The sequence below is a fragment of the Colius striatus genome, chromosome 3, assembly GCF_028858725.1.
Source record: "Colius striatus isolate bColStr4 chromosome 3, bColStr4.1.hap1, whole genome shotgun sequence".
Taxonomy (NCBI): Eukaryota; Metazoa; Chordata; class Aves; order Coliiformes; family Coliidae; genus Colius; species Colius striatus.
In genome coordinates this window covers 35506414-35533453 of record NC_084761.1, presented here as the reverse complement: position 1 = coordinate 35533453, position 27040 = coordinate 35506414, and the positions used below count along the sequence as shown (strand labels likewise).

Here is a 27040-nt window from a genome sequence, read left to right as displayed (position 1 = left end):
GTGTGCAAGGGACAGGAAGTAAGCATTTCATTTGGCTTAACGATGGTGAAACTGCAAGAAAAATGCACCCTGTTTTAGGCACTCTTTTATGAAAGAAAGCAGGAGGAGAATAAGAGGAATGACGACAGATTTAGGAAACATGACCTATGAGGAAAGATTGAGACAACTGGATTTGTTTAGTCTTGCAAAGAAATGGGGAACATAAATCTTTCGATAGGCGTGAGATTGTTGTAAGATGGTGGCAATCTATTATTCTGAATGTCTCGGGGAGGAGAGTGCTGACATCTCTTGCAAAATATTCCTGTTTGGGTTAAATGCAAAGGGTCAAAAACCAGCTTCAAGGATAGCTAATCACTTGGCTTGTAGGGAAGTTGCAGAGTACCTTTTCTCACAAGATTTTAAGACAAATTTGCAGAAAGGAAAATAAAAAACCCTGCCTGAACTACTAAGCTAGCCTCATCATCCTTCCATGAGTGGGCTTGAATTAAAGAGTCTTTGGATCCTCTTCCAGCACTATGCTCTTTTTTTTTTCCTTACAAAATGTAACATTTGATCATAGTAGTTTCTATTTTAACAAGAGAGCAGAAATGTTAGAAGACTAATTAATAATTTGAAGTTCCTGACTTAAACTTCAGAAAAATTGAGGGAGAAAGAAGAATTTAGGAGGAAGATAGAACACGTGGAATATTTTGGAAATTTCTGTAATTTTCTACTTTTGCTTTAGTAACAGAAGTACTCTGACAAGAAATACATATGCACCTTTCCTATTGCAGCTTTACGTGTCTGAAAGTATCATGGCCCCTTGTAGAGTGCAGCAGCACTCTGCACATGTGCATGAGCACATCTTCACAACTCTATTTTGGGGAACAGTGGTTCAATCACTGTGCTGAAGTTTCAAAATAGGGAAGGGTACAACTTCTGCTGCAACCTTCTGGCTGTAATTCATAGGTCCAATAAGTACACCTGGTTTTTCCTCCCCTCCTTTACTGATAGATTTTGCTTGTTCAATAAAATGTAGTAAGAGGGAAGACTGAATTTCATTAATACTTACTTTTTGTTTTCTTTTGTAAGCCTATGAAAGCAAGGAATTAAATAATTAAACATTATTTTTGTGCATACGTTTGGATGTGCCATTCCGTCATGTGTAGTGACACAATAACCTGGAAAGTACAAACTCAAATGTTCCTCTAGCTCTACTGTGAGTAGGACAGATCTCTGTTTCTTCTTAGTGTGTAATTGTGTTGTGCCTATTAATTATTTGAGAAGGAACTTTTCCTGGCATCCTTTGTAACTGTATTTTAGACAAAACAGGAATTAGCTCATGTAAGTGCACTTAGTGGTGGCATATGTAAAAATTGCTTTCATCTTAATGCATTTAGCACATGGGAGGTGAGAATTCAATACCTTAGTCTGTCACTTTCCAACCCACTTGTGGATGATTAGAACTGGATTAAGCTAAACACAAACCACACAAGCAGATCAATACATGTCTTGAAAGAGTTGGAGATCTAGCACCACAGAAACACCAAATTCTTTGCAGGATGGTCTCCATCACGTCATTTTGGTCCCGAAGAGACCTGGAGGCCTTGAGAGAGCTGCATGAATTTTGGATGTGTAGGTTTTTGTTATAATTCTGAATCTAAGGGACATGAGTGAGACTCATGCTACACAATGAAAGATACTGATTCATTATGACTGTCTTTGCTTTACTACCGTATTTTACAAAATTGTTTTAATTTGAAATGAAAATTCTGTTTGAAATATTTGATTGCATGGAAATCTGAAGCCATATTTTTTCATCATAGATGATAAACATTTTAATTGAAAAGCTGTTCATTATTATTTTATAGCTCTACTTAACTCTGCCTCTCAAACACAGTTTACCTGAATGCTGTTGCATTCCGTTTCTTAAGGGTTTTCAAGTTACTCCCATTAATGTAAGCTTTAAGATGACTGTGGCCAATTAAGTTGTTTTTAGAAATGTAAAAATTGACGACATTTGCTTTATGGAAAGACCTTCTTACTAGAAAAACTGCTTATGGATTTTGTGTCAGACATTAGTATTCAGAGATGCATGAGTCAAAAATCTATAAATCTTTACTAAGTTCTTTCTGGAATTATTTGGTCCGGAGTAGACAGGCCAAAAAATAATAATTGCAGGCTACCCCTACCATTTGAAGGGTGACTTACAGAAGTATTCTGCTGCTATGTGAATGTTTCTTATGGAGTCACAGTGTGAAAGTGATTGAATCAAGTAAACATTTCCCCAGTGTTTAAGAATGTGACCCCAGTAATTATCCCAGAACACATGGATGCTAACCTCATTTTATTAAACCCATTAGATTTTGAAGGCATTAGTGAGAAGTGTTGACTTAACAGGTGTACAGTTTTGTAGAGCAAACTGCCTTCAGGGTAGTTCTGCAATGGGGTTCATTTTGCAGCATTAGAGCTGACTTGTCATATTAATAGCCTGCACCCACCTGTGGAAGCCTAAAAATGGTATTGCAGTACTTACTCTGTGATGTACAAAGGACATTGTATGGGCACTGAGCATTTGTACTTGCATTCCTAGTAGAAAATAATTATTCCTACCTTCTCCCCACAAAAAAAAAAAAAAGATAAGATAGTGTACCAGTGTTCGTAAGGGTACATAAACCATCCTTATACTGTATATCGTTATCTTAAACAGTTCTTTTTTCTATTTGTAACTTTACTTTCATGCTGCCCATATGATGTTTCTTTAAGAGATGTGCTCAAGTTGGTACAGAGCAAAAATGTAAATAGGAGTTCAGTTGTTTTTTGTGGTTTTGGTTTTTGTACGTATCACATCATAAAGTAAACATGGTGTGATAATAGCAGGTTTTCAGTTTGTGATTAGCTGAGAATATCATGTTTTTATTGTTTGACAGGCTATTCTATGATTCTACTTAAAGACCAGCTGATAAATAGTCATGACGTCACTATATTGTACAACTTAATTTTATGCCTTCATAACTTCACAAGCTCAGATTCATAAATTGTTTTATTCCTTTTTCATCAGTGTCACAGTGCTAGGTAAGGTCCCTTAATAAAAACCTTTCTTTGCCCATCTGCTTGTTGTTTAAACATACAACATTATCTAAATGATGATGCCTTTGTGATATTATAGTAACCACTTACTCAACTAAAATGGTTCTCTGTGTGAGATGCTCAGTGAAGAGATGCAAGAAACAGCCCAAACCTGAGTTCGCTGTTGAAACGTTATAGATAGATAGAACTTCTCCTAAAGGAGCTCAGTCCCCTTATTGAGCCCGGATCTTTGCGCTCCCTGCATGTGTTGGCCTCCTGGTTCATTTCAGTGCAGCTCTGCTTCTGCGTCCCGCCTGGGTTTCCTCTCCCCACCCATGGCTCACTTTGGTCATTGACATCAACTTTAATGTTATTTGTTTCTGCATACCTCATCTGCTTCATTCCTGACCTGCCTAGGAGTCTCTCTACTTAGTTGCTGGTTGGTGTTACTGCATTTGTGATCCATTTTTTTTCCCCCTCTACTTTATATTTCAGACATATTTCTTACAAACTTGTCTTTAGTTTATGGAGTAATAAGTTTCTTACTATATATCTAAAATGCTTGTCCCTGAGATTTGGTAGTTCTTGCACTGCCCGCAACGTAAGCCTGCTGCAGTCCTCTCTTGAACTTTGCATGCTGGTAAATCCTGCAGCTTGCCTTACAGTCTGTTGGGTTTGTGTGCTGTGTCTTCTCCTTTGATCATTCCTCTGGAAACCCTCTGCATTGCTTTTTTTTTTGCATCTGCTGCAGGCCGTTTGTTCTGGCTGCCCCAGATCCCTGTGTGCCACCTCTGGATTGACGCAGCTAAAATAATCTCCTTTTCTCATGTCTTCTCCTGTCATGCTGCACCAGCCCCTTGTGGCTTCCTTTATCCTTCCACATCAAATTCAAGCACCTTACTTTGAAGAGTCCACATGGTAGTGCCCTTGTCTGATACCTGACATCCGTTTGCCCTACTTATGTTCGTCCCACAAAGTAAAATGCCTTCTGAGTCTCGAAGTTGTTAAATGCTAGCCTATTTCCCTGGTTGCCATGTATTTCCTTTCTGCTAAATGTTGTGTGTTAAATACCTGCTGTCTTGTCAGGGGTGCTTCTGTGGGGCTTTACAGAATTGAAATTATACAGTCAACAATTTAGGCCTGCTTTGATAAACTCTTCAGAAACTTTCTGCTGTATAGAAGATGACTGATGAAATAAGAAATAAAGGACTTAGTGGAATGGTTGAAGAGAGAACCTTTGCTTTCAATTGTTGAACTTCTTTAGCATGAGAATGTCCCTTGGTTTTGTATCAAAGCTAAGAGTTGTCAGGGTGTTCTGTGATATGGCACATGTAAGGAGATTTGAAAAACCTCAAACCAATTGTTTGCTTTTCACAAAAAGAAAAATTGCAGTCCCTAGAAAAAAAGGTAATGAGATCTCTCTTGTGGCGCACCAAAACTCTTTCCCAAATTAAACAGAAGAGATACTCGCAGTAGGGCCCATGACAAATCACCAAGATTATTGGAAAGGCTAGAGAATGAGTTTAGGAATTCCTGCGTTATTAAGAAGCTCAAAATGACTGTAAAACAAAAGAGAAGAACAAATTGGAATTATGTAAATATATCCTCTAATAATGCATTTTGGTTTTGGTTCGTTCAGGACAGCACAATTACCTGTGTGCGGGAAGGAATGACTGCATAATTGATAAGATTCGGAGGAAGAACTGCCCAGCCTGTCGATTACAGAAATGTCTGCAAGCTGGAATGAATTTAGGAGGTAAGCAGAACATTAATAGTTTCGTCTCTTAATTTGATTAGGCAAAACCATTGGAAATGTGCAGCCTTTTTATAGTTCTGGCAGCTGCATAATCTCAAAAATTTAATGTGGAATTATCCTGAAGAAGCACTTAATAGCTAATAAACTCTATTGTCATTCTAAATCAGGTTTTGGAGATATGTATTTTATGGCTCAGAAAAAAGAAAAGTGGGTGTTTTATGATGACAGTAATTTTAGTGCAATCTCATACAGCTAAAAGTGTTAAGGTTTCAAGTATTGAGTGCTTTTTTTTTTTGATGAAGAGTGTTCTCTCAAATACAGAAAAACATTTCACACCATCATGAAAGCAAACGCACACATAGTGAAACCCCTCAGCTTTTTTTGTTGCTTATTCAACATTTGTTTGTATCTATTTCTGTGACTGTTCGGATATGCAATAATTTTGATGATGTTATTGCATCTTTCATTTACCGAAAAAAAAAAAAGCAAAACCTTTTCTTAATAATTATCAAAAGTGGTTTGGAAAAGAGTATCATAGCAAAACTTGTAGGGGGCTTTTTTGTGTGGTTTAATTCTTCAGTTGCAATGTCTACACATTTCTGGTTGTCCTTCAGCGGATATCTTGTTTCAAGTCATCACTTGAGTAAATTGTATTACAAATCACTTTCTCCCACCACTCTTAGGTTTATTATGTTATCTGTGAACAGAAATTTGGATACTGCTGCAGGTCCTTTCCCTGATGCACAGAGCGACCCTTCCCTTACAGTATTTTCAGTGTTCCAGAAAATTATAACATAGTCACAGTAGTTCCTCCAAGTCATTTCCTATCTCACAGTTTTCTTTTTGTCCTTCTGGACTTGTTTTCCTAGTAGCTTAGTTTAATTCTGCAGACAGATTTAGCTGTGCTGTTTGTCTCTCATAGGTTATATGCAAAGTCCTGGTTCCTGCCTGCTGCCTGGTATCTTTTTCTACCTCCCAGATTTCCTTGGAGGTCTTCAAGACCTGCCTGGACATGTTCCTATGTGACCTGATCTAGGTGAACCTGCTTCTGCAGGGGAGTTGGACTAGATGATCTCTAAAGGTCTCTTCCAAACCCTACCATTCTATGATTCTAGTATCTACTGGCAGAAATACTCAAGCAAGCCGTCCCTTACTTTTGAGGGGAGAGTAACCCGGTTGAAACCTCTTTAAACCTCTTTCCCAATTTTGAGATGCTTGTGTTACCCCCTAAGCCTCTTGTTTCTGCTTCTCATAAAGAAAATGGGGCCAGACTGTGGGATGCTGGTGACTAATGGCTTTCACTTGGTTTTGATCTGTGCTATCCAGTCTAGCAAGGGAAGCACAATGGCACCTTGATTTGATGAAATGAGAGCTCCATGGTAGTAGTTCTTTCTTCCCAAAAAAATGGTGCTGAAAATATGTGGAGCAGGAACACCAGCTCCATGGAGTCCTTGAAATTTCTCTGCAGCCCATCAGTGTCTGGTGCAGGACATCATCCATTGCAGAGCCCTGGGAAAGCACCAGCAGGGCTCCTGCAAGCCAGCCTTCTCTGACAGGCATGTGTGCTTAGCACTCTATCAAAACACAAGGCTTGACACGTGACTTGATAACCTTTTGAAACAGCAACATAGGACATTTTGTTTGCAATGTCATGAGTTCATGGCTGCAAGTTCCTGGTGTGTTTCAAAGGATGTGTTCACAGGGTGTCAAGCAAGGGAGGGGGGTAAACATTGCTTGAGAGGGTTGCTTTTAAAAAAAATGTTGGCTGGAATGCTATAAATGAGGTATGCATTGGAAAATCTTCCCTTGTGTTGGAGCTTGGTAGTCTGCTGGAAATTGTAATTAATGATCTGCTTTTAATGACTGAGAAGGCCAAGTGTGCCTCTGCATTGTGCAGCTGTCATACAGTTGAGTTTTCTGGTTTAGCTGTTTAGGTGATTCTCTTCATGTAGAGAAACTAAGCTGAAATTCCCATTCCTGATTTGATCCCTTCCTTCCAAACAAAGAAACTGAAATGGCATAAAAGGTCCTTCCATCACTGTCATGAATGATGTAGTAGAGGAGACCGAATCTAGGTATCAGTGCAATATAGTACCTTCTGCATGGTCTGAGAGAGAAAGGACAATTTGGACGCAAAGGGAAGGACTGATAAAGAGAGGTAAAGTGTCTGCAGGAACCTAGAGATAATGTTACTGTTTAGAGGTCAAAAGCTGCCAAATTATGCTAAGGATCCTTTCAGCCTTTGAGCCAGCCCAGATTTGGCAGGAAATACTGATAGCTTAAGGCTGTTTTCTCAGGAGCACAAATAGTGTTCTCCTCCATCCTTCTCATGGCAGGGAAGAATATTGAACAAATAAGGAAAACTCACATGATTAACAGGTAGCTCAGGGGCTGGTGCCACCAACACAACTTTGGGGTTTTTGATCATGATGAAATTTTCATGATGCTAGGTCTGGTGACAGCTGGAGTTCATCTGTCTCAAAATGGGAGAAGGATCCTTGCGAACGAGTTAGTGAGGCTCACAGAAAGGACTTTAAACTAACTTTGAAGGGGGAAAGGGATAAAACCAGGCCTGCTGGACTTGAGCCTAAGGGTGGCAAGCCAATGCTGGGGGTGAATCCTACATGATCGGCTTCCTTCTTGAAATGCCTCTATACCAATGCACACAGCATGGGGAATAACTAGGAGGAGCTGGAAGTCTGTGTACAGGCAAGGGGCTATGATGTGGTGGCTATTGCAGAGATATGGTGGGACAACTCACATGACTGGAATGTGGTCATAGATGGCAGCGTCCTTTTTAGGAAAGACAGACCAACAGGGCAAGGTGATAGAGTTGCTCTTTATGTGAGAGAGCAACTGGAATATGCTCAATTCTGTCCAGGTGAGGATGAGGGGCAAGTTGAGAGTTTGTGGGTTAGAATTAAGGGGCAGGCTAGCATGTGTGACACTGTTAATGTGGGTGTCTATTACAGGCCACCTTATCAGGCTGGGGAAGCTGATGATGCCTTTTACAGGCAGCTGGGAGCAGCCTCAAAGTCACAGGCCCTGGTTCTCATGGGGATTTTCAACTACCCAGACAATCTGCTGGAAGACCCACACAGCTAGCCACTTACAGTCCAGGAGGATCCTTCAGTGCATTGATGATAACTTCTTGATGCAAATGGTGGATGTGCCAACTAGGAGAGGAGCACTACTGGATCTTGTACTCACGAACAAGCAGGATCTGGTTGAAGTGGTGGAGGCTGAGGGCTACCTTGACTGCAGCAATCATGAGATGTTGGAGTTCAGGATCTTGTGCAGTAGGAACAGAATACCAAGCAGGACCACAACCCTGATCTTTAGCAGGGCCAACTTTGGCCTTTTCAAGCAATTGCTAGAGGACTTCTCATGGGACAGGGTATTAAGAGGATAAAGGGGCCCAAGATGATTGGTCTGTATTCAAGGATCACTTTTTCCAGGCTCAGGATCTGAGCATCCCTGTGCAAGAAAGGAAGCCAGGAGACCCACGTGGTTAAACAGGGAACTATTGGGCAAACTCAAGTGGAAGAAGAGAGTCTGTAGATCATGGAAGGATGGGATGGCCACTTGGGATGAATATAAGACTGTTGACAGAGGATGTAGTGGGAAAACTAGGAAAGCTCAAGTCTCATTGGAGTTATACCTTGCAAGGGAGGTCAAGGACCTCAAGAAGGGCTTCTTCAAATACATGGGAGATGAAACTAATGCTAGAGACAATGTAAGCCCACTGTTGAATGGAGTGAGTGCTCTGGTGACAGAGGATACAGAGAAGGCAGAGTTACTGAATGCCTTCTTTGCCTCTGTCTATACTGCTGGAGACTGTTCTCAGGAGTCCCAGGAATTTTGTTTGGTTGATGACGACTGGGTTAAGGATCATTTGAGCAATCCATAAATCCATAGACCCCAATGAGATGCACCCGTAGGTACTGAGGGAGCTGGCAGAGGTCATTGCTAGACCACTCTCCATCACCTTCAGTAAGTTGTGGAAAACAGGAGAAGTGCCTGAGGACTGGAGGAAAGCAAATGTCACTCCAGTCTTTAAAAAGGGCAAGAAGGAGGAGCCAGGTAATTACAGACTGGTCAGTCTCACCTCCATCCCTGGAAAGGTGATGGAACGACTTATCCCAGATTCTATCTCCAGGCATTTAAAGGTCAAGAGGGTCATGAGGAGCAGTCATCATTGCTTTACCAAAGGGAAGTCACGTTTGACCAACCTGATAGCCTTTTATGAAAACATAACTAGGTTAGATAGATAATGGTAGTGCAATGGATGTGGTTTCTCTTGATCTCAGTAGAGCATTTGACCCAGTCTCCCATAGCATCCTCACAGCAAAACTGAGAAAGTGTGGGCTGGATGATCAGATAGTGAGGTGGATTGTTAACAGGTTGAAGGAAAGAAGGCAGAGAGTTGTGATCAATGGGGCAGAGTCCAGTTGGAAGCCTCTATCTAGTGGAGTCGCTCGGGGGTCAGTGCTGGGACCAGTACTGTTCAATATATTCATTAATGACCTTGATGAGGGAACAGAGGGCACTGTCAGCAAGTTTACTGTTGATACCAAACTGGGAGGAGAGGCTGACACATCAGAAGGCTGTGCTGCCATTCAGTGAGACCTGGACAGATTGGAGAGTTGGGCAGGGAGAAATTTAATGAAATTCAAGAAGGGCAAGTGTAGAGTCTGGCATCTGGGAAAGAAGAATCCCGTGTACCAGTACAGGTTGGGGAATGAACTGTTAGAGAGCAGTGTAGGGGAAAGGGACCTGGAGGTGCTGGTGGACAGCAAGATGATAATGAGCCAGCAATGTACCCTCGTGGCCAAGAAGGCCAATGGCATCCTGGGGTGGATTAGAAGAGGTATGAGCATTAGGTCGAGAGAGGTTCTCCTCCCCCTCTACTCTGCCCTCATGAGACCACATCTGGAATACTGTGTCCAGTTCTGGACCCCTCAGTTCAAGAAGGACAGGTTGCTGCTGGAGAGAGTTCAGCGCAGGGCCACCAAGATGATGGAGTGGAGCATTTCCCTTCTGATGAAGGGCTGAGGGAGCTGGGGCTGTTTAGCTTGGAGGAGACTGAGGAGTGACCTCATTAATGTTTACAAATACGTAAAGGGCGGGTGTCAGGAGGATGAAGCCAGGCTCTTCTTAATAAAGTCGAATGATAGGACAATGGGCAGTGGGTACAAGCTGTAACATACGAGGTTCCAAAGAGATACAAGGAGAAACTTCTTCACTGTGAGGGTGAGAGAGCACTGGAACAGGCTGCCCAGATAGGTCTCCTTGTCTGGAGACATTCAAAACCCACCTGGATGAGTTCCTGTGGGACCTACTGTAGGTGGTCCTGTTCTGGCAGGGGGGTTGGACTAGATGATCTTTCCAGGTCTCTTTCTGCCCTTAAGATTCTGTGATTCTCCTGATGAGCTTTGCTTTGGGTATCTACAAAGTAACAATGTAACAACAACACAGCATCTCATTGGGAACTTTGATATGTTGTTGCAGGAAGGTTCTAATTTGGTGGAAATCATCACAAAATAAAAAAGGAGGTGATAAAGATAAGAAGAGATTTAACAACATTTTTTCATAATCAACTTGAGTATACTATGTTCACACTGTTATGAAGACACGTTGTAGCTTATAGTTTCCTGTAATCATCCTAGTTTTGCCAAGAATATACATTACTTCAATAAAAATGGATTTTTACCTGTTTCTAATTCAGATTTATAGACAAAATGTGCAAGTATTTTGTTAGACACTGTGATCAGTAAGGAATTGGAGGAAAATGACTTTATAAATGCAATTCAGTTTGTCCTACTTGCAGCATAGTACTCTCTATAGCTGAGTCACCCTGCATAGTGCTGTGCTCCTTGTGCAGTAGATCTAATTTAAGCTCTCACCCTCCAAATGGAAGCAAAGGTAAACACAAAAAACAAAATGTAGCAGAGATGCCTGTGTGTTTGGTTTGCAAGAAATAGATAACGATGGTATGCAAAAAGTTCATGAGCATAGAATCACTTTGGTTGGAAAAGACCTTTAAGATCAAGTCTAACCACTAACCTCACACCGCTAAGCATATCACTAAATCGTGTTCCTCAATACCTCATATATGCGTCTTTTAAATATCTCTAGGGATGGCAACTTCGCCACCTCCCTGGGCAGCCCATTCCAATGCTTAATAACCCTCTTGGTGAAAAAGTTCTTCCTAGTGTACAATCTAAGCCTCCCCTGGTGCATCTTGAGCCCATTTTCTCATGTCCTGTCAATCATTACTTGGGAGAAGAGACTGATCCCCACCTCACTGCAACCTCCTTTTACATAGTTGTAGAGAGCCTCCTCAGACTCCTCTTCTCTAGATTGCTTCCTCAGCTGCTCCTCATTAAGACTAGTTCTCCAGACCTTTCAGCAGCTTCCGTGCCTGACTCTGGACACTTTCCAGCACCTCAATGTTCTTCCTGTAGTGAGGGGCCCAGAAATGAACACAATATTCAAGGTGGTCAGGGCTGAAATAAGTGCATGCTGCTGGAGCTATGGGCAAGTCTTTTCTACTTGTTCATGACTAAACATTTTATCTCTTCATTAAAAAACAAACACAAGAAAAAACCCAAGCCACCAACAAAAAAAAACCAAAAAACAAAACCTCCAGATGATCTAGAGGAAATGTTACTTTAGGGAAAGAGGTCCTGTCTCCATAGACTGTAAAAGAACTTGCCTCTCTTTTGCAACTCTCCTCACTGTCATAGTTTTGCCCACCTAGCAATGAAGCACCACAACAGTCTCTTGCTCACTGTTCTCGATATCTCTGCCTTCTCCTCCCTCAATGGCTCGGGTTGGGTAGGGAATGGAGGATGTGGTTAGTCTCACAGATGGGCTCTGCTGCTTCTCTCTTCTCAGATGAGGACGATTCCTTGCATTCTTCCCCTGTTCCAGTACGGGGTACCTCCCACAGGACACAGTCCTTAACAAACTTCTTTGACGTGGGTTCTTCCCAACAGCTATGACTTCTGTGAATATGGGGTCCCTCACATGGGACACGACCTCCTCTGGGCATAGTCACTGCCCCTGGCACGGGATCTTTAATAAAATGCCAACAAATCACTGCTTTACCAGTCCTCTCTGCAGGATGCAGGGTAGTTTCTGCTCCAGCACACCTCCTCCTCTCTTCCCTCACTGACCTTGAGGTCTACATGGTTGCTTCTCTCTCTCTTCCAACTCCTTGCAACGCCACCAGCTGGAAAAGAAGGAAGAACAGAAGAAGAAGGAACAGAAAGAACCTTCCTCTTCTGGCTTCTTCTTCTTAAAAAGTGATCATGGAGGCGCCTAATTGGCTCAGCCCCAGTAGTGGGTCTGGCTCAGAGCTGGGCGAATTTCGAGTAACTTCTTACAGTAGCCATCTTTACAGCCCCTTTTCCATTACCGGAAATGGCTCCATGACAAACCATGACACCCATCTGCAGATGAAAGAGCCCAGGCTGCCGCGCAGCACCTCCTGGTTACTGTGACAGGAACTTATAAAGCAAATAATGTAATGCAAAAGTTTATGTTTGTTTTTCTACTATTCCTGAAGATATTAATCTCTGTAGTGGAAGTTCAGATTTTTAGAATCTGGAATGCTGAGTTTCCATGTTTCTTGCAGCACATTTCTGTACAATCTTTGATTGATCTACTGGTTTGGGGGACGGGGTGTTGCCTGTTGGTTACATTTTTTCTTGCTATTTTAAAAATGCTGTGTGTGTCAAAGTGTTGCAGGTTTGTTTTGATAGCTTCTACTACCCAGCATGCTAACATTTTTTTTTCTAAACAAATAATATTGTGATGTGTGGCAGCATGCCATGCTTTAAGCACCTTTAAAAAAAAATCATGTAATTCAGTGATACACCTTTTCCTGAACGCTCAACCAAATTAATTTGGCAGTTTTATTGTTTACCTCCTGCTTTTGTTTGTTGAAAAACTGGAGTGTTTTCCAAGCTCTTATGGCCTCTAATAATCTTCAGAAATTCATTCATCAAGTCAGCAAATAATTTACCTAATTATGTTCTTTTCTCAATTTTTGTTTTGATTTTATGAGAAGCATCTGTAACCTGTAATTTCTGCAAAGCTGAAGTTGCCAAATATCAAGTTAATTCATCCTCCTCATTTGTAGAAAGTATATGTTTGCACTGCAGACAGATATATCCCTTTGACAAGTAGGACTCCAAAACTTTTTTGGGAAGCATAGTTTGTTTGTTGGGGGTTTTTGTTGGATTTTGGGTTTTTTTTTAACTTGTGCCATATGCCATATGCTTAATTATTGGAAGAGATTCAGAGTGAGCAACTGCACTGTGAAGGTATGCTGGCCCATTTTTGGTTTATGCTCTTTTCAAGATTCTGTAATTAATTTTCAGTTAATTATGGACCAGAATGACTTCATGAATTGTGAAGTTCCTTCCAGCAGACAGTGTGATCAGATTTGTCAAGTCTCTCACTTGCACATGTGACATTTTCATTTGACTCCCACCTCATGCCACTGTTCCTTAGTCATGTCTGTCCCCAAGGCAGTACCAGGGTGGGGGTTGTCACAGTGAGACCCTTCCAGTCCCGCCATGGTGCTCAGCAGGGTCTCTCATGCCACCACCTGCTGCATCCAGCAAGGATGCAGCAGCACCTAAGATGCTGCATTGCAGCCAGGGTGTCAGAGAGCCTCCTGGTTTCACTCCTGCTGTGTTGAAGCCTGGAGAAGGGAGGTGTTTTATATGGTGTGACTTGAGGGGACCCCCACCCACCACTACCCACTTTTTTGTCAGGTTAGTCCTTCCTCCTCTGATATGATCTAGTGACCAGACAGCTCTCCCTCTCCTGCTGCGTGATCAAAGAAGATCCATCTTCTGCCATGTGACATGCCATACACACTTAGGGGACAAAACAATGTTGAGAGGTTTGCACTGTGTAAAACTGCAGTCCTTTCCTACCTCAGCGCCCATGTAAAACATTGCTGAGACTTACCAGTACTGGCCTTCCACAACAGGGAGAAGCAGCTTGCTGAAGTACCCTTTGGATATGGAAGGGAAATAAAATAGATTTCACTTTGCAAATTACATAGTTCATTGCTTTGTCTGCAGAGACTGCCTGTGAAATTTGAGTCTTGGCTTTGCATACATTTACATATATAAAGTACTTCATGCACAAGATGCTCTGTGTGATTTGTAGTCTTCACTTGCAGATATCCTTATTTTTTATACGTTAAAATATTTCAAAAATTGAAAGATAGTTGAAATGAAAGAATCAGTAATAAGATAAGGTACTTCACCTTTTTGCCCAACTTTCCATTTTCTATTTAATACTTCATACTAGTAGGGATTTAAAACTGTTGTATTATTTTCAGTTGCTGCAGCTTATGTGCTTTATATTATCATGGTTCCTATCTTTTTTATTAAAAAAATCAGAAGAAAAGGAAGAGAAAAAAACCACTAATATTAGAAAACAAAAAAAACCAAACCAAAACAAAGAAAAATTAAATACAGCAAAAATTAATCCTCTTTATTTTCTTTAAAAATTTCTACCAACTTTCTGCTAACCAGTGCCTCATAAATTTGAAAGGAAATAAAAATCCCGTGTGTAAGAAACTAAAGTAATTTTGAGTATATGTATCGTTAGCTGTTATTTTTAATTTAAACTTTAACTGCAAAGTAGTTTGAAATACCCATTAACTTTAACTGCATTTTTATTTGCTTTTATTATGTTGCATTTTCTTCAGAGAAAATCCAGTCGATTTTTTCTTTTAACTTGGAACATTCAGCTGAATTTGCATCAGTTCTTTGAAGAGACTTTTACCAATATACAGCAGTATGTGAAAGTTATTTGTGGATTCCATGAAGCCAAACTTCATCTGGTCAATTTTTTGCACATTTTAGCTGGATAACTTAGCTGTGGTACCTACCAGTGTCTCAGTTTTCATTACTATTGTTTCAAAGAACATTCCTATTTTTCTAAGTGTGACAATTTCAGAAAACATTTCTGTTAGATGGAGACCATGTTGATGACTCTTCATAAGAGGACATTGTTTCACCTGTGTAAGAGTCAGTTGTTCTTAAGGCACTACTGTTGCTACACACTACCCCACATCTCATGAACACATGGTTTCTTAAAAGATTAAAAAATTTAGTCCTACTGTTTTGGATCTTGTGGGAGCCAATTTGTTCAGCAATGAATTTTTCCTACTTTTGTGTCTGTCTTCCTCCATGGTACAAGATACTACTTTTGCCCTGGTTTTGATATGACCCTCTAATGTTTGAACTTGAACCATCCTCAAAAACATTGTAGATAAGTATCAGAACAGTCACTTATCACAACTATTGAGAAATCGTTTGGGAAGAATGATGACAAATGCAGAATTTTTGAAGAGGACTGGTAATGTCAGAGTAATCTCTTAGACATCGATTAAAAAACAATATTGAAATCATTCTTGTACTTTGCATTTTGCTGATGATTTCATTTCGTATGTGAAGGTAGCTCAAGGAGATGCACTGCAGTGGTCTGAAAGCACACAGCTCGCAATCCTTGATGAAACTCCTAATCAGGTTCATGTTCTTAGCCCTCCTTTGTTTTTTTGAGTTTTGCCGGTTTCAGCTCTGCCTTCTAACGAGTACCCAGTTGCCAACAACATTTCTTTCCTCCAGAAACAGCCTTTCAGGCTTTTGGCATGAGTCTGCCGAACTCCAGACTTCCCTGTTTTATCTGCTGAATGGTCCATCGTACCATTCATGGCAGCTCTTCTGGGCTCCTGCTGGGAGTACGTGTCCAAGCCTGCCTCATGTCACATGGCAGCACTGTGCAATCAGGCTGGATGGAGTTTTGTCTGATTTCAGCAGTGTACTCAACTGTGTACAGTATCCACTGTACAGCCTCAGAGGTTGCTCTTTCCTGAGTAGCTCATGTTCTATATGTGTTATCTTGCTTTTGCTCACAAAATGGAGAGGGGAAATCACAGCTTCCTGAGAAAATCTTCTCAGAAGTGCTGCAAAATAATTTCCCAATCTAATGCTACTGTTAAGTGATTCAGCTGAAGCACTTGCTTGTGATTCTTGCTTGGATGCATTCTTCCAGACATTTGCTGGCTGACATGCATGGATCCCCTGGGCAGTGCCCATGAGCTTTTAGACTTTTCTGTTTGTTGTCAGGGCTCCATCTTTCACCTGTGTACAACATCCTATGGCATGGAGTAGCCCTTTGATCAGTTTGGGTCAACTGTCCTGGTTTTGTCTATTCTCAAATTCTGGTGCACCTCCAGCCTTCTCACTGGCAGGGCATGAGAAGGTGAAAAGGCCTTGACTTAGTGTATATACTGCATGGCACACTGATGTTTTTAGTTGTTGCTGTCAACATTCTTTTCATACTAAATCCAAACCACAACACTACAGCAGTTACTAGGAAGAAAATTAACTTCATCCCAGCAAAAGCAGGACAGTAGAGCATTTATGTTTAACAACCTGTTTCCTTGAGGATCCTGAAAGGAATTACTGTTTATCTTTCTTGCTCATACAGATGCATGAAAGCAAGCAGACTCGTAAGAGCTCTGTTCATTGCTTTGTCTCATCATGCTGGAGAAGATGAGAGTACTTTAGCATTTCTGAAATTCTTTACACACAGATCTTGATGATGTTTTGGATTTTTACGGAATCCCCAAATTATCATGCTTCCTTCCACAGTGCTCCAAGTCCATATCCTGTTTGCTCTTCCCCTCAGTAAATGTGTAGTTACTGCTATGAAAGCATGCCTGTGTCTCATGTTCCTCTTTCAGAGCTGCTGGTTATTGCCAGAGCCCTTCTGAAGCCTCCTGTGGTCTGTTTTGTGCGTTTCCATTACTCACTTCCCCATCACTACAGGAGGCTGTAGGAGCAGGAGGAACTTTTCCTTTTAGCTTCCACCCAGCCATTGCTTCAGGGAGTTTCCACCTGAGAGTTTCCACCTGAGTGAGTGGTCCCACCACTATTCAGTTTTGTTAAAGCCCTCATTAGTTGCCTGAAAGTGTGCAGTTGACTAGTTTGGAAGAGCCTGGAGTAGAGCAATGAGAGCGATCAGCAGTCTTTAAAACTTGACTGTTGGGGAAAAATTGGGTTACTTGGTATTGTTTAGTCCAAAAAATGGCTAGAGGGAAAGTTTGAGAGAGAAGCAAAAAGTGTTGCTTTAGCAACATTGCTAAAGAGAGAAAGGAGATTGTCTGTGAAAAGCAGGACAAGAAGTAACGAGCGGCAAGAAAGATTCAAGTGAGGAAGTGGAAAAATATCTGCTACCATAAGGCTAAGCACTCAAGTAGACAATCTGGAGAAGACGTTGAGTCTGTCATTGGACATCTTAAAGATTAGATAAGAGAAATAGTAAGGGTACAGTTATCTCTGGTCTGAGCATGAATCATGCAACTGTCTGAGGTCTCTTCCAGACTATGATTAATATTAGATAATTGGAATTAAACTAGATTATTTGTTTGCAGATCAAAAAAGGTGAAAATATTACTTCCTCATACAAAAAGACTTCAGATTTTGACATCGGCAATCTTCATGAATTGAGCTATTCTCTGTCTCAGTTCTCTGTGTTACAGCATGCTTTGAAGAACCAATGATGCTCAGACTATTCAAGTCATGTGCTCTTTCTCCTGACATTGTATTGCTCTTCTGATTGTCTGCTGCTTTGGCACTTCACAAGGAAAATTTATTCAATGACAGATTGTGCTTTAGCATGTGAATCTGTTGTTCTTTCCTCTCATTCTCTCATATGTACTTTACTTCAGAATTACCTTAGTAACTTGTCTTTTGTTTCGAATTTTGTTTCCTGCTTTTTTCCCCTCCATCTCCCAAGTACGTCCCTTTCCATTTTTGGTATCTGTATTTTGCTAAAATAATTGTGAGAAGTGGCAAGGATACCCATCTTAAAAAGCAGCCTTTGGAGTTTGATGTTGATAGGAAGAACAATGCACAGCAGGTTAGGTGGGAAATGTTGATCACATTTAAGTCTTAGAAATACACAACAAGAGCGTGATGTTTAACAAAGAGGAAAGCAAGGAGAAGGCATCAGTTGGAGCATTCCTGAGCCACCCAGTAACACATCTTCCTGCAAATTGGTACTGGTGATTTGTGTGCTTTTGTGTTTCTCTGCCATCAGTTTTTCAATTTCCACTAAGTCTGTAGCATTTTAGTAATGGAAATCATATTCTCCGCATAGTATCCCTGCAGAGGGTGCAAGAGGAGGAGGATGTAGAACCTGAGCTCACAAGACTAGTCCACCCTGAGTGGACAGTAACAGGATTTGTCAGTGGGGAGCAGAGAGATACTAATGTGGACAGCTCTCCTACCCTCAAAGCCATGCAATTGTCATACTGGAAAGAAAGCTGAGGAAACTTGCGTGTGGCATCTGGGTCTGTCTGCTCACAGATCAAGCACATGCAGGCATGACTTCTAGACATCGTCTTAGAGAGGCATGTGTCAGTTTTAGTCAATACTGGTATTTCGTACACCATTACTTTAACTTCAGGGGAATTTAGAAATGTGCCACACTGTCATTTGCAAAGAGATACGGTGCTTCATGAGTCAGGTCATACATGTGGGTAATATTGCAGAATTACATCTTCCCTGGAAAGGGGGTTAATACCCCTTGCAAGGTGTTTCAGTAATGTTCAAGATGGTTTATTAAAGCAGGAGATTAACATGGTTATAGTCTTTTTTTTATTAATGACTAATTATGAACTGGACGGTGAAAAATATGTCTGAGATGACTGCAGAAGATAACCAACTGTCTTGCATTCCACAGACAGTGCTGCTGTTCTGGGAAGTAGGGTAAATGATTTCTAGAAGATGAGGGACAAATCAGCAGCATTGAATGTATTAGAAATAAGATCATTTGACAGAACCCCAAGTTGATACTAGCTATGAATACAAAAATTGTACATGTGAGGAGATAAGTACCTCTAAATTTTAAAGTGATGGTGTGGTGCATTACAATATAGCCAGAAAGACTGCAGAGGGAAGTGCAGCCCTTAGCAAACGTGAGTCCCAGTAGTAGTAGTACAAGGGAAAAAGTGAAGCATTTAAAGCACAGGATGCTCTTTAGCATGGAGTGGAAGTGTGGGTGCTCAAGACATGGGATGAGAGGTGCTGCAGCAGGGTTTGTTTATTGGTACTTTTGAAGTACTGTGAAAAGCTCATTGAGTACCTGTGTCTTCAATGTAAATATCAAGAGGAAATCTCACACACAGTAAATGTCCACAGGACAGTATCAGGGCAATCAAAATGGCTTGGTGTCATGATCGGGAAATGTGCATAAATCAATGAACAGACTTTGCATTGAGTATCAACCCAAATAAATGCAAGAGAGAAGACTTGGACAAGGAATGCCTGCAGAAGGTTGGACAGGAATGGGTGTCTTGGGAAGAAGGTTGTCACATGGCACAAGGCAGAAACCAGTCATCATAGCCAAAAGTATTCAGTCTGGTACAGTGGTAGATTTCAAAATCTGTTCTCCAAAGTTTCCCTAATTTTGTTTTGAACCAAATTATTACTAGTGCTAACAGTTCAAGTTGCTGATGTTTCACTTCTGCCAGGTGTTTGGAGTTCTAGGCATTAAATACTGGAACTGTATGTGACCTGCTCATCACATTCATTGTTGGTACTTTGCTGCCAGTCTTTAAATCTATTTGATGAACAATCAAAACTACTGATGCAGTTAGTGGACAATGCTTAGCTTGAAAATCATTGACTTTGCCATACATTTGAAGAATGAATAGATAATCAGTAAAACATGAGTGTTGGGAGCATCTGAAAAGGACTGATTAAGATTGCGTTTCATCAACATTGTGATTTTATTTTGTAAGCTTTTTTTAAGACTTTGTTAATTGGATGATTTAAATATTTAGTAAATAAATTTCTTTGGAAAATAATGAAGAAGTACAAGAGGGAGTTTTAATACACAAAAAATGTTAGCTGTGAGACCGTATTATGTCAGTTTGGGATTTTATATGAAATATATGTGGGCAAAATTTTCATACTTCAGCCATTTCTCATTTTAAAACTTTATCAAAAACAGCTTGATTTGATTTTAACAGGAAGCCACTAATTGGCATTTGGTAAAATTTGTTCCCACATGGGGAGGAGTACCTCTATGAAACTGTTATTTTTCAATTAATTATCACTTTGAGGATTGCTGAGAAACAAGCAAATGTGTTAGACATTTTCCCTGACAAGCTAAATATTCCTGTAAAATGCACTTTGGAACTTAGCTTTCTTTTGTCACTTTTGTCCGTCATCTCTTCATGAATGCATAGCCTGGAGCTCAACATGGCTGAATTAATTCCCTCTCTCCCAAATTTTTCCCGGTGCTTTCCCTTCTTGATTGCTGTGGACACTGCTGTCCCTCTCATCAGACAGGCGACATAAGCTTCATCATCAAGTCAGACCTCAAAATAGGCAAGTTTTGATCTGAGCTTTTACCTCATTTTTTCTGAGGCAATTGAGATGACTTCTGTTCCATATTTGCAAGGCCGTTTCTTTTATCTGTGCTACAAAGTCCATCTCTGTCACCAGATCTTTGTGGCTGAAGATCCAGTCTTGCATCCTACATGCAAAAGGGGAACTGTGTCTGTTCTATGATATGTGTGCAAGAACTGTCATGAGGTGCTACCTCCTCATAGGTGTTTATATTTCACTGCTCTATATCTCTAGCCATAAGTATAATCAGAAGGAAATACAGAATTTTCATTAAAATATTATAAAATTTCTCATTGAACGAGCACATAATTATTTGAAATGTGTCTTAAAAGTAGCTGTGAGTGGTTTGCTGTCACACTGGAAAGATATCTGAAGTAGATTCCTATGGAGGGTCATTTCTGAGTGTGCAATTGTATGAATGACTTCCATAACGAAGTAGAGAGCAAATATGTAAATCTACACATTTGGAAATTCTCCTCTGCAGCCAGAATCTGAATTCAAAAGCATCTTATTTTCTAGTGTCTGAAACCAACATGATGACATCTTCAGTAAAGTGAAGAGGGTTGTGTTGAGAAGCACAAGTTGAGATGTGCAAGAATGGAATACCTGAGAGCTGCTGTTTAGGGACCACAGTGAAGAAAGGAGCGTGGTTGCATGATGATTGTATATTAAGTTTAGATTCGGGAATGTAAAATTGTTGCAGAAATTAGGCGAGTCTCATTTGATACTGAGGCATTATTCTATTTTTGTAAGAGCTGGCAAGTGTGGGCCTGATGATTGTGTCTAGTTTTTGGCACTGTTGGTCAGAATGGCAGGGATGAGGAAAATTGTCATCTACATTGCTGTGCCAGTTGATAGGATTAGCAGTACGTCTGTCCTTCCTGATGGACATATCTCTCCTCTCCTCTTGGAGGTCTCCATTCTGGAAGTTCTCTGCTGTGTACCTTGATAACTTATTCTAGTTTTTCATACACCTTTAAATTTAGAAAGGTTTTCTTAACACCTAAACTTACTCTTCTTTCCTGAAATTTCATATCGTGTACCTGAAGAAAGGATATATACAGACTGGAGACTGCCCAAGGGAAAACAAGAATAATAAGAAGCTTAGGGGGAAAAAAAAAATCAAAACCAATCAATCTGTAAGGAAGAGTTGAAGAAACTCAATTTATTTTAGCGTAGAAGAGAGAAACATATGAAGTGGCCATGCTGCCCGTCCTTCAATACAAGAAGTAGCATAGAAGAGGGGACAGGAATGATAAGTTTTTCTTTATGGCCACTGGGGGAATGATGAAGAGAAGTCAACTTTGCTGCAGAAAAAAATGATGCAATATTGGAAATGTTGGTGGAAAACGGAGCAGTTGGATGTTGGAGGAAGATGGGGGATATTGTGGAATCTCTATTGGAGGATAATAGCACACTGGGTTGGGAAAGGTATAGTTTATCCTGCTCAATGCAAGCAAATGCTTCACATGTATTTTTTCTGTGCTTCACAATACTGTATTGGCGCATCATTGCACTGCATTGTATATTAGAATCTGTTCCAATCAAAAGAAAATGCAAACACTTCTGAAGTTGTCTTTTAAGTAAGCAAAGTAATAAGCAGGAAATATTTACTTAGTTACAGTCAGTTTTATCAGTAGTTTAAATCCAACTAGAATAAAGAACCCAAATATGTTTAAATGAACACATGAAAATTGTTTACAATTATGTAGATTAAAATGTGCATTAAAACTGTGCTGTACCTCCCTTTTTGGTATACTGAATATAAACCAAGAACTAGCACATTGATGGATGTGGGCAAGTCTTTGCAGGGTCTGACCAAAGGCAAGTAAAATGTGACATCCCCATAGATCAGACTTCATGCACATTTATTCCTTGCCCTAAGGTGTCCAATCCTGTTAAAGTGTTACTTATTAATTAGAAAGTGATTGTGAATGATGTTGGCAATGCCAAGCTATGTCATTATTTCAGTTGTGCCTACCATTTTGTCCTACTGAATTCAGTCATTGACTTTAAGCTTATTCTCAGGTAGAAGCTTGCTTCTGCCGGTGGAGGATAAGAATTAGGAAATTTTCATTGCTTTGTTAATGAAACTGTACTGATTCCTCACACTCATGGCAAGGACCATTTTCTATCACTTTCTATCTCCTCTAGGTCACAGCTGTCAGAAGCAGATTTTTTAAATATATTTTGCTATGTGAAGGCAGGACCTTTCATTTCTCCCTTGCCAGCTGTAATTGTTCTTTCTTTGTATATTTAGACAAACTACTTGGTCTCCTCAGCATATCCCAAATGCCACTGCAGAAATCACCCTCGAAAGGCCACTGCTTTGCAAGAACAAAGTCCTTTTAATACTCATTTACATTTACTGCACCTCTACCTGAAAAGCAGTGCTTTGCTTCCTAAAGCGGATAGTTGGTTCATGGAAACTTTGAGGTCCTGGCTTGGTTGTTCTCTTCATCGTTTCATGAAGATTAAAGGGTGCATGCCTGAATGCACTTTGTAGAGCAAATGAGGTGATGCTGTAAGATCTCATTGGCATTGCTGCTTTTCATTCTGTTCCGTGCATTTGTGTGCATATGTATATGCATGTGTACGTATATTGTCTGTACTATCTAGAAATTTCTCAGCAAAATCTCATACCCATTGTGCCAGACATTTAAGTGAAAAAATGTCTGTACCAAGATAGCTCAAAACTTTCATATATGTCAAGAAACAACAGATTTGGGGGAAGGGAAACACTATTTGTGGTAGCAGTAAAATAGCTAATGAGAACAGATGTCAGCTCACTGAAGTAAGTGAAGCAAAGACACCAGGCAAACATGATGAAAAGATTCAGAGGAGGAAGAAGTGACATTTTGATGGAGCGTTTATCTATACAAAGGTGGAAGCCAGCAAGAAAGTCTATATACTTCGTGAGGGCTCTGAGGAGAGTCTACCCAAAGGCTGTTTCAGCTGCCTCAGTTGGCAGCTTGATCATTTGGTGACTCTGGTGCAAGAGATTGCCATAGGTTGCCTTTGGAGAGAAGAGGTGGATGACAGTGGAGGGGTGTGTGGGAAACCCCTCAAGCATTTGTTGTGGGGTGAAAGGGAGAAAGCTGACAGCAGCTGAGGTTGGGAAGGGAGTAGTGGTGGTAGCTCAGGTGCAGAGCTCGAGCAGCGAGGTTGGGACCTGGATGGAGGAGTTCATGTATTTGAAATGCAGGTGTACACTGGAATAGTGTAGAAAGCTGGCATGGTTAAAGGTGGTCACAATGTGTTTGTTTTGCAGCATATTGTCTACCCTCAGACTGCCTAGATCACTGGTGGTACTGTACATACTTTGAGATAATCCCAAATTATGCCTTGTTTGAAGTGTGTATTGTGATTTTCTTTTTTCTCCTTTTGTCTTTTACGTGTATTTTCTCAAATGGTTTGTTTGGCGTCTTGTCCTTTGCCTCTTTTATAAGCCTTCAATGCTTTCTGAAAACTATGTCCATTTTGGTTTCCCATTTCCTTTCACTGTTGTTCTCTGCTTCACACTAGATACGGCGTATGTTCTTATAATGTACCTTTGATGTCACTTACTGATTCAAATATGTTCTGCAACATAGGTAGAGGAGTGATATTTTGGATTAGGATTATTTTGGTCCTGACTCTGGCAGAGCTTTACATATGTGATAGTCAAAGCTCTTAGTCATCTATATCATGTCTTTAGCTATGCAAATCACAGAATCTTAAGGGTTGGAAAGGAACCTTGAAAGATCATCTAGTCCAACCTCCTGCCCGAGCAGGACTTCCTAGATTAGGTCACACAGGAGCTTGTCCAGGTGGGTTTTGAATGTCTCCCGAGAAGGAGACTTCACAACCCATCTGGGTAACCCATTGCAGTGCTCCCTCAATGTGAAGAAGTTTTTCCTTGTATTTCTTTGGAACTTCTTATATTCCAGCTTGTACCAATTGCCCCTTATCCTATCATTGGACATCATTGAGAAGAGCCTGGCTCCATCCTCCTGACACCTGCCCTTTATGAATTTGTAAACATTAATGAGATCACCTCTCAGTCTCTTTCAAGCTAAAGAGCCCCAGCTCCAAGCTCTGAATATCATCTTTTATTTAAAAAAAAAATCTGATTCAAGATAATTGTAATTGCAAGCCTTGTAATTTACTCTACATAGAAGTGTGGATAGTTCTGAATTTCAGATTTCACTTTAGAGGACTGGATACCAGTAGGAATTTGCAGAGTGTTTTAGATTGTTCATTTGCTAAATTTAAACACTGATACAATTCCACAAACAAGATATTATTCTGTCATAAAACTGCAGAAATAAATAATAATATTAATGGACTCTTATATCTACTATTGATAGCATTTTGTTCTTTGACATTTTTGTATCCTGTTTTTTTAATAGTAACACTGATGAAAATTATTACCTTTTCAATCTGTGAAAAATAGTAATCTGGGGTATGGCTTTGTGGAGCCCATAACTTAATTTGCCCCTAAATCCTGTAATTAGAGGTAATACTGACTGTGCAGCCATTTTGATGAAAGTCTTGTTCTAAGCCGAAACAGGCTTCAGATTTCATCCTTGCCACGTGAAACACCCCATGCATGTCCCATCTCCTGGGCTTTGGGGAAAGCCTGTGACTTCTTGAACATTTCTACGCAGCAGTCCTAGCAAGAATGACTTTTAGGCACTGTATTCAGAAGGGGTTTTGTTAGTTTTATAGTTGGTATTGCAGTTAGAGAACAAATATGAAAAACTGTTTCAAAAGACCGACTCAAAGTATGTACTGCTCAGAGTTTGTATTTAATCTTTAGTTGTTAGTTTCTGTGGGAGTTACCAAACCAGTTGAGCTACAGTGCTGGCACGAATCCAAATGAAAAATACAGTTTTATTCACTGTAAACATGACTGTCAAGCAGTAATGTTTTTCTCAGCTTCATTTTAAAGGCATTATAACGGAAGAGAATGAAACTAAAACACATTTTTATGCCAGTATTATACGTGGAAGAATGCTATTTCTTTTTTTCTTTTAATGAAAAACTCTTACAGAATAGAACATGCAAAATTATGTCTTAATAAATATGTAATCAGTTATCTATGTTGCTAGATACTTGATGGAGTTGTTAAACCAATACATTTCTCATTCTAGCGTAGTTATGGCAAGAATGCCTTTTTTTACGTCTGCAAACATGAAAGATATGTAAAGTTCTTTATTTTTAGTCGTGTTTTAATAACAGAGAAAAAATAGTGCCTGATAGACTTAATCAATAATAACAGCAAATACTAATCTCTATCAACTCCTTCAGACTTATTTTCAAGCTGTTTTCAGCAGCAAGTAGCTCTGTTAAATCATCATCAGATATTCTGCTGAACTTGCATATCCTTGCTTTTCTTTGCTTTTGAGACTTATTTTGTTGAAAAACGTGTAAATTCAGCTTTGCTTTTCTAAGATAAATGCAAACTGTGTTTGATGCTCAAAGTGATTTCATGAGGATGTCGTCATGTAGGTTTGACTGCACCAAATGGGGAACAGCAGCATTTTCACTCACTTTTCAGAATCAAATTTATCAGAATTTTCTGCTTTGCTTATAACTCCCTCCAGTTTGTTTTGCAGAGTGAGGAAAAAGCTTGGTTAACAAAATGTCTGATCCGCCACTGCTTTGTAAAATGGCTTTTTTGGTACTAGGGAGGGAGGTTGCATCTTGAAGAATGGATATCAGCGTCTGTGTAACTTGATGTGTCAGAGGACAAAAAAATCCTTCATTGTTTGAGCTTTTTTAAGAGATTTGTAAGAGAAAAGTAAGAAATAGGGTTGGAAGGAACTTCTAGAAGAGTCTTCCCATCTGTCCTGTCTCTTGAGACAGAATCAGCTGTAGTAAAATCTCTCCAGACAAATACTTGTCTTGCCTCTTCCTTATAACCTCAAATGACAGAGATTCCTGAGTTTCCCTATGTAATCTGTGCCAATGCTTCATCGAATTAGGAAGTTTTTGTTATGTACACCCGGATAGTCGATCAGCAGAATTTTTAACTAAATTTGATTAGGTCCATCATATTTCTATATCTATTTTTTTAATTAAAAAATGCAACCTGCCTCACTTGGTCTGTATGTTTGCAGGCATAGAGAAGTTTAGAAGTTGTTGAAAGCAAATGTACATACTGTAGATAAATTAATGAAATTATGTTCAGCTCTCTGAAGCAAAAGTGACTAAAGTTACACAAAGATCTCAGGAGTTCCCTGTAGATCTCCTGAGCAATATTGATGCTGAAATCAGCCAGGAAGATCCTTCTTTCGTTGTGTGATGGAAATGACACTAAACTGGTGTTCAGATTTTGCACTGACTGCCTGGTGCAAGATGTTCTGTGGTAGTAATGAATTATATTCAGGATTTGGAGATGATAGTCCAGGAGCATCTGTTTGCCTGGACACCTTCAAGGTCTCGTGTGTGAGTGGTAATATCGCTGTTTTCTATAGCAATGTCCCATGTTTACCTAACAAATAAGCTTTTCTTTTGAATCTTGGGATGAGCCAGAGTTCAAGATACTGTCCCAGCAAGGAAGTGTTGAAAACAACAGGCTATTGTTGCATTTGGGAGTGCATTGTCCTGGACCCTGGGCGTCTGTATCCTGCCTTGCAGATGATGCAAGCTCAGTTGCAGTCATTGGCTCTGGGCAGGCAGCCCCAGTTTTGAGGAAACACTAAAACACTAGTGGCTCCTGTTGCCAGCAATGGTCTCAGAGTAACAGCAGTTCTGCTCCTGAGGAGGGTTTTCTTAAAATGTGGGGTTTAAG

General features: G+C 40.2%; 1 protein-coding gene across 3 annotated transcripts in view; it reads left to right on the top strand.

The window, feature by feature from the left end:
• The window catches only part of NR3C2 (nuclear receptor subfamily 3 group C member 2), a 217987-nt gene that overhangs the window by 154038 nt on the left and 36909 nt on the right, over window positions 1-27040 (top strand). For all 3 annotated transcript variants that reach the window (XM_061992259.1, XM_061992257.1, XM_061992258.1), the window contains exon 4: window positions 4688-4804. In XM_061992259.1, the coding sequence (XP_061848243.1) occupies window positions 4688-4804 (117 nt within the window). The remainder of the gene's footprint in view (window positions 1-4687; window positions 4805-27040) is intronic.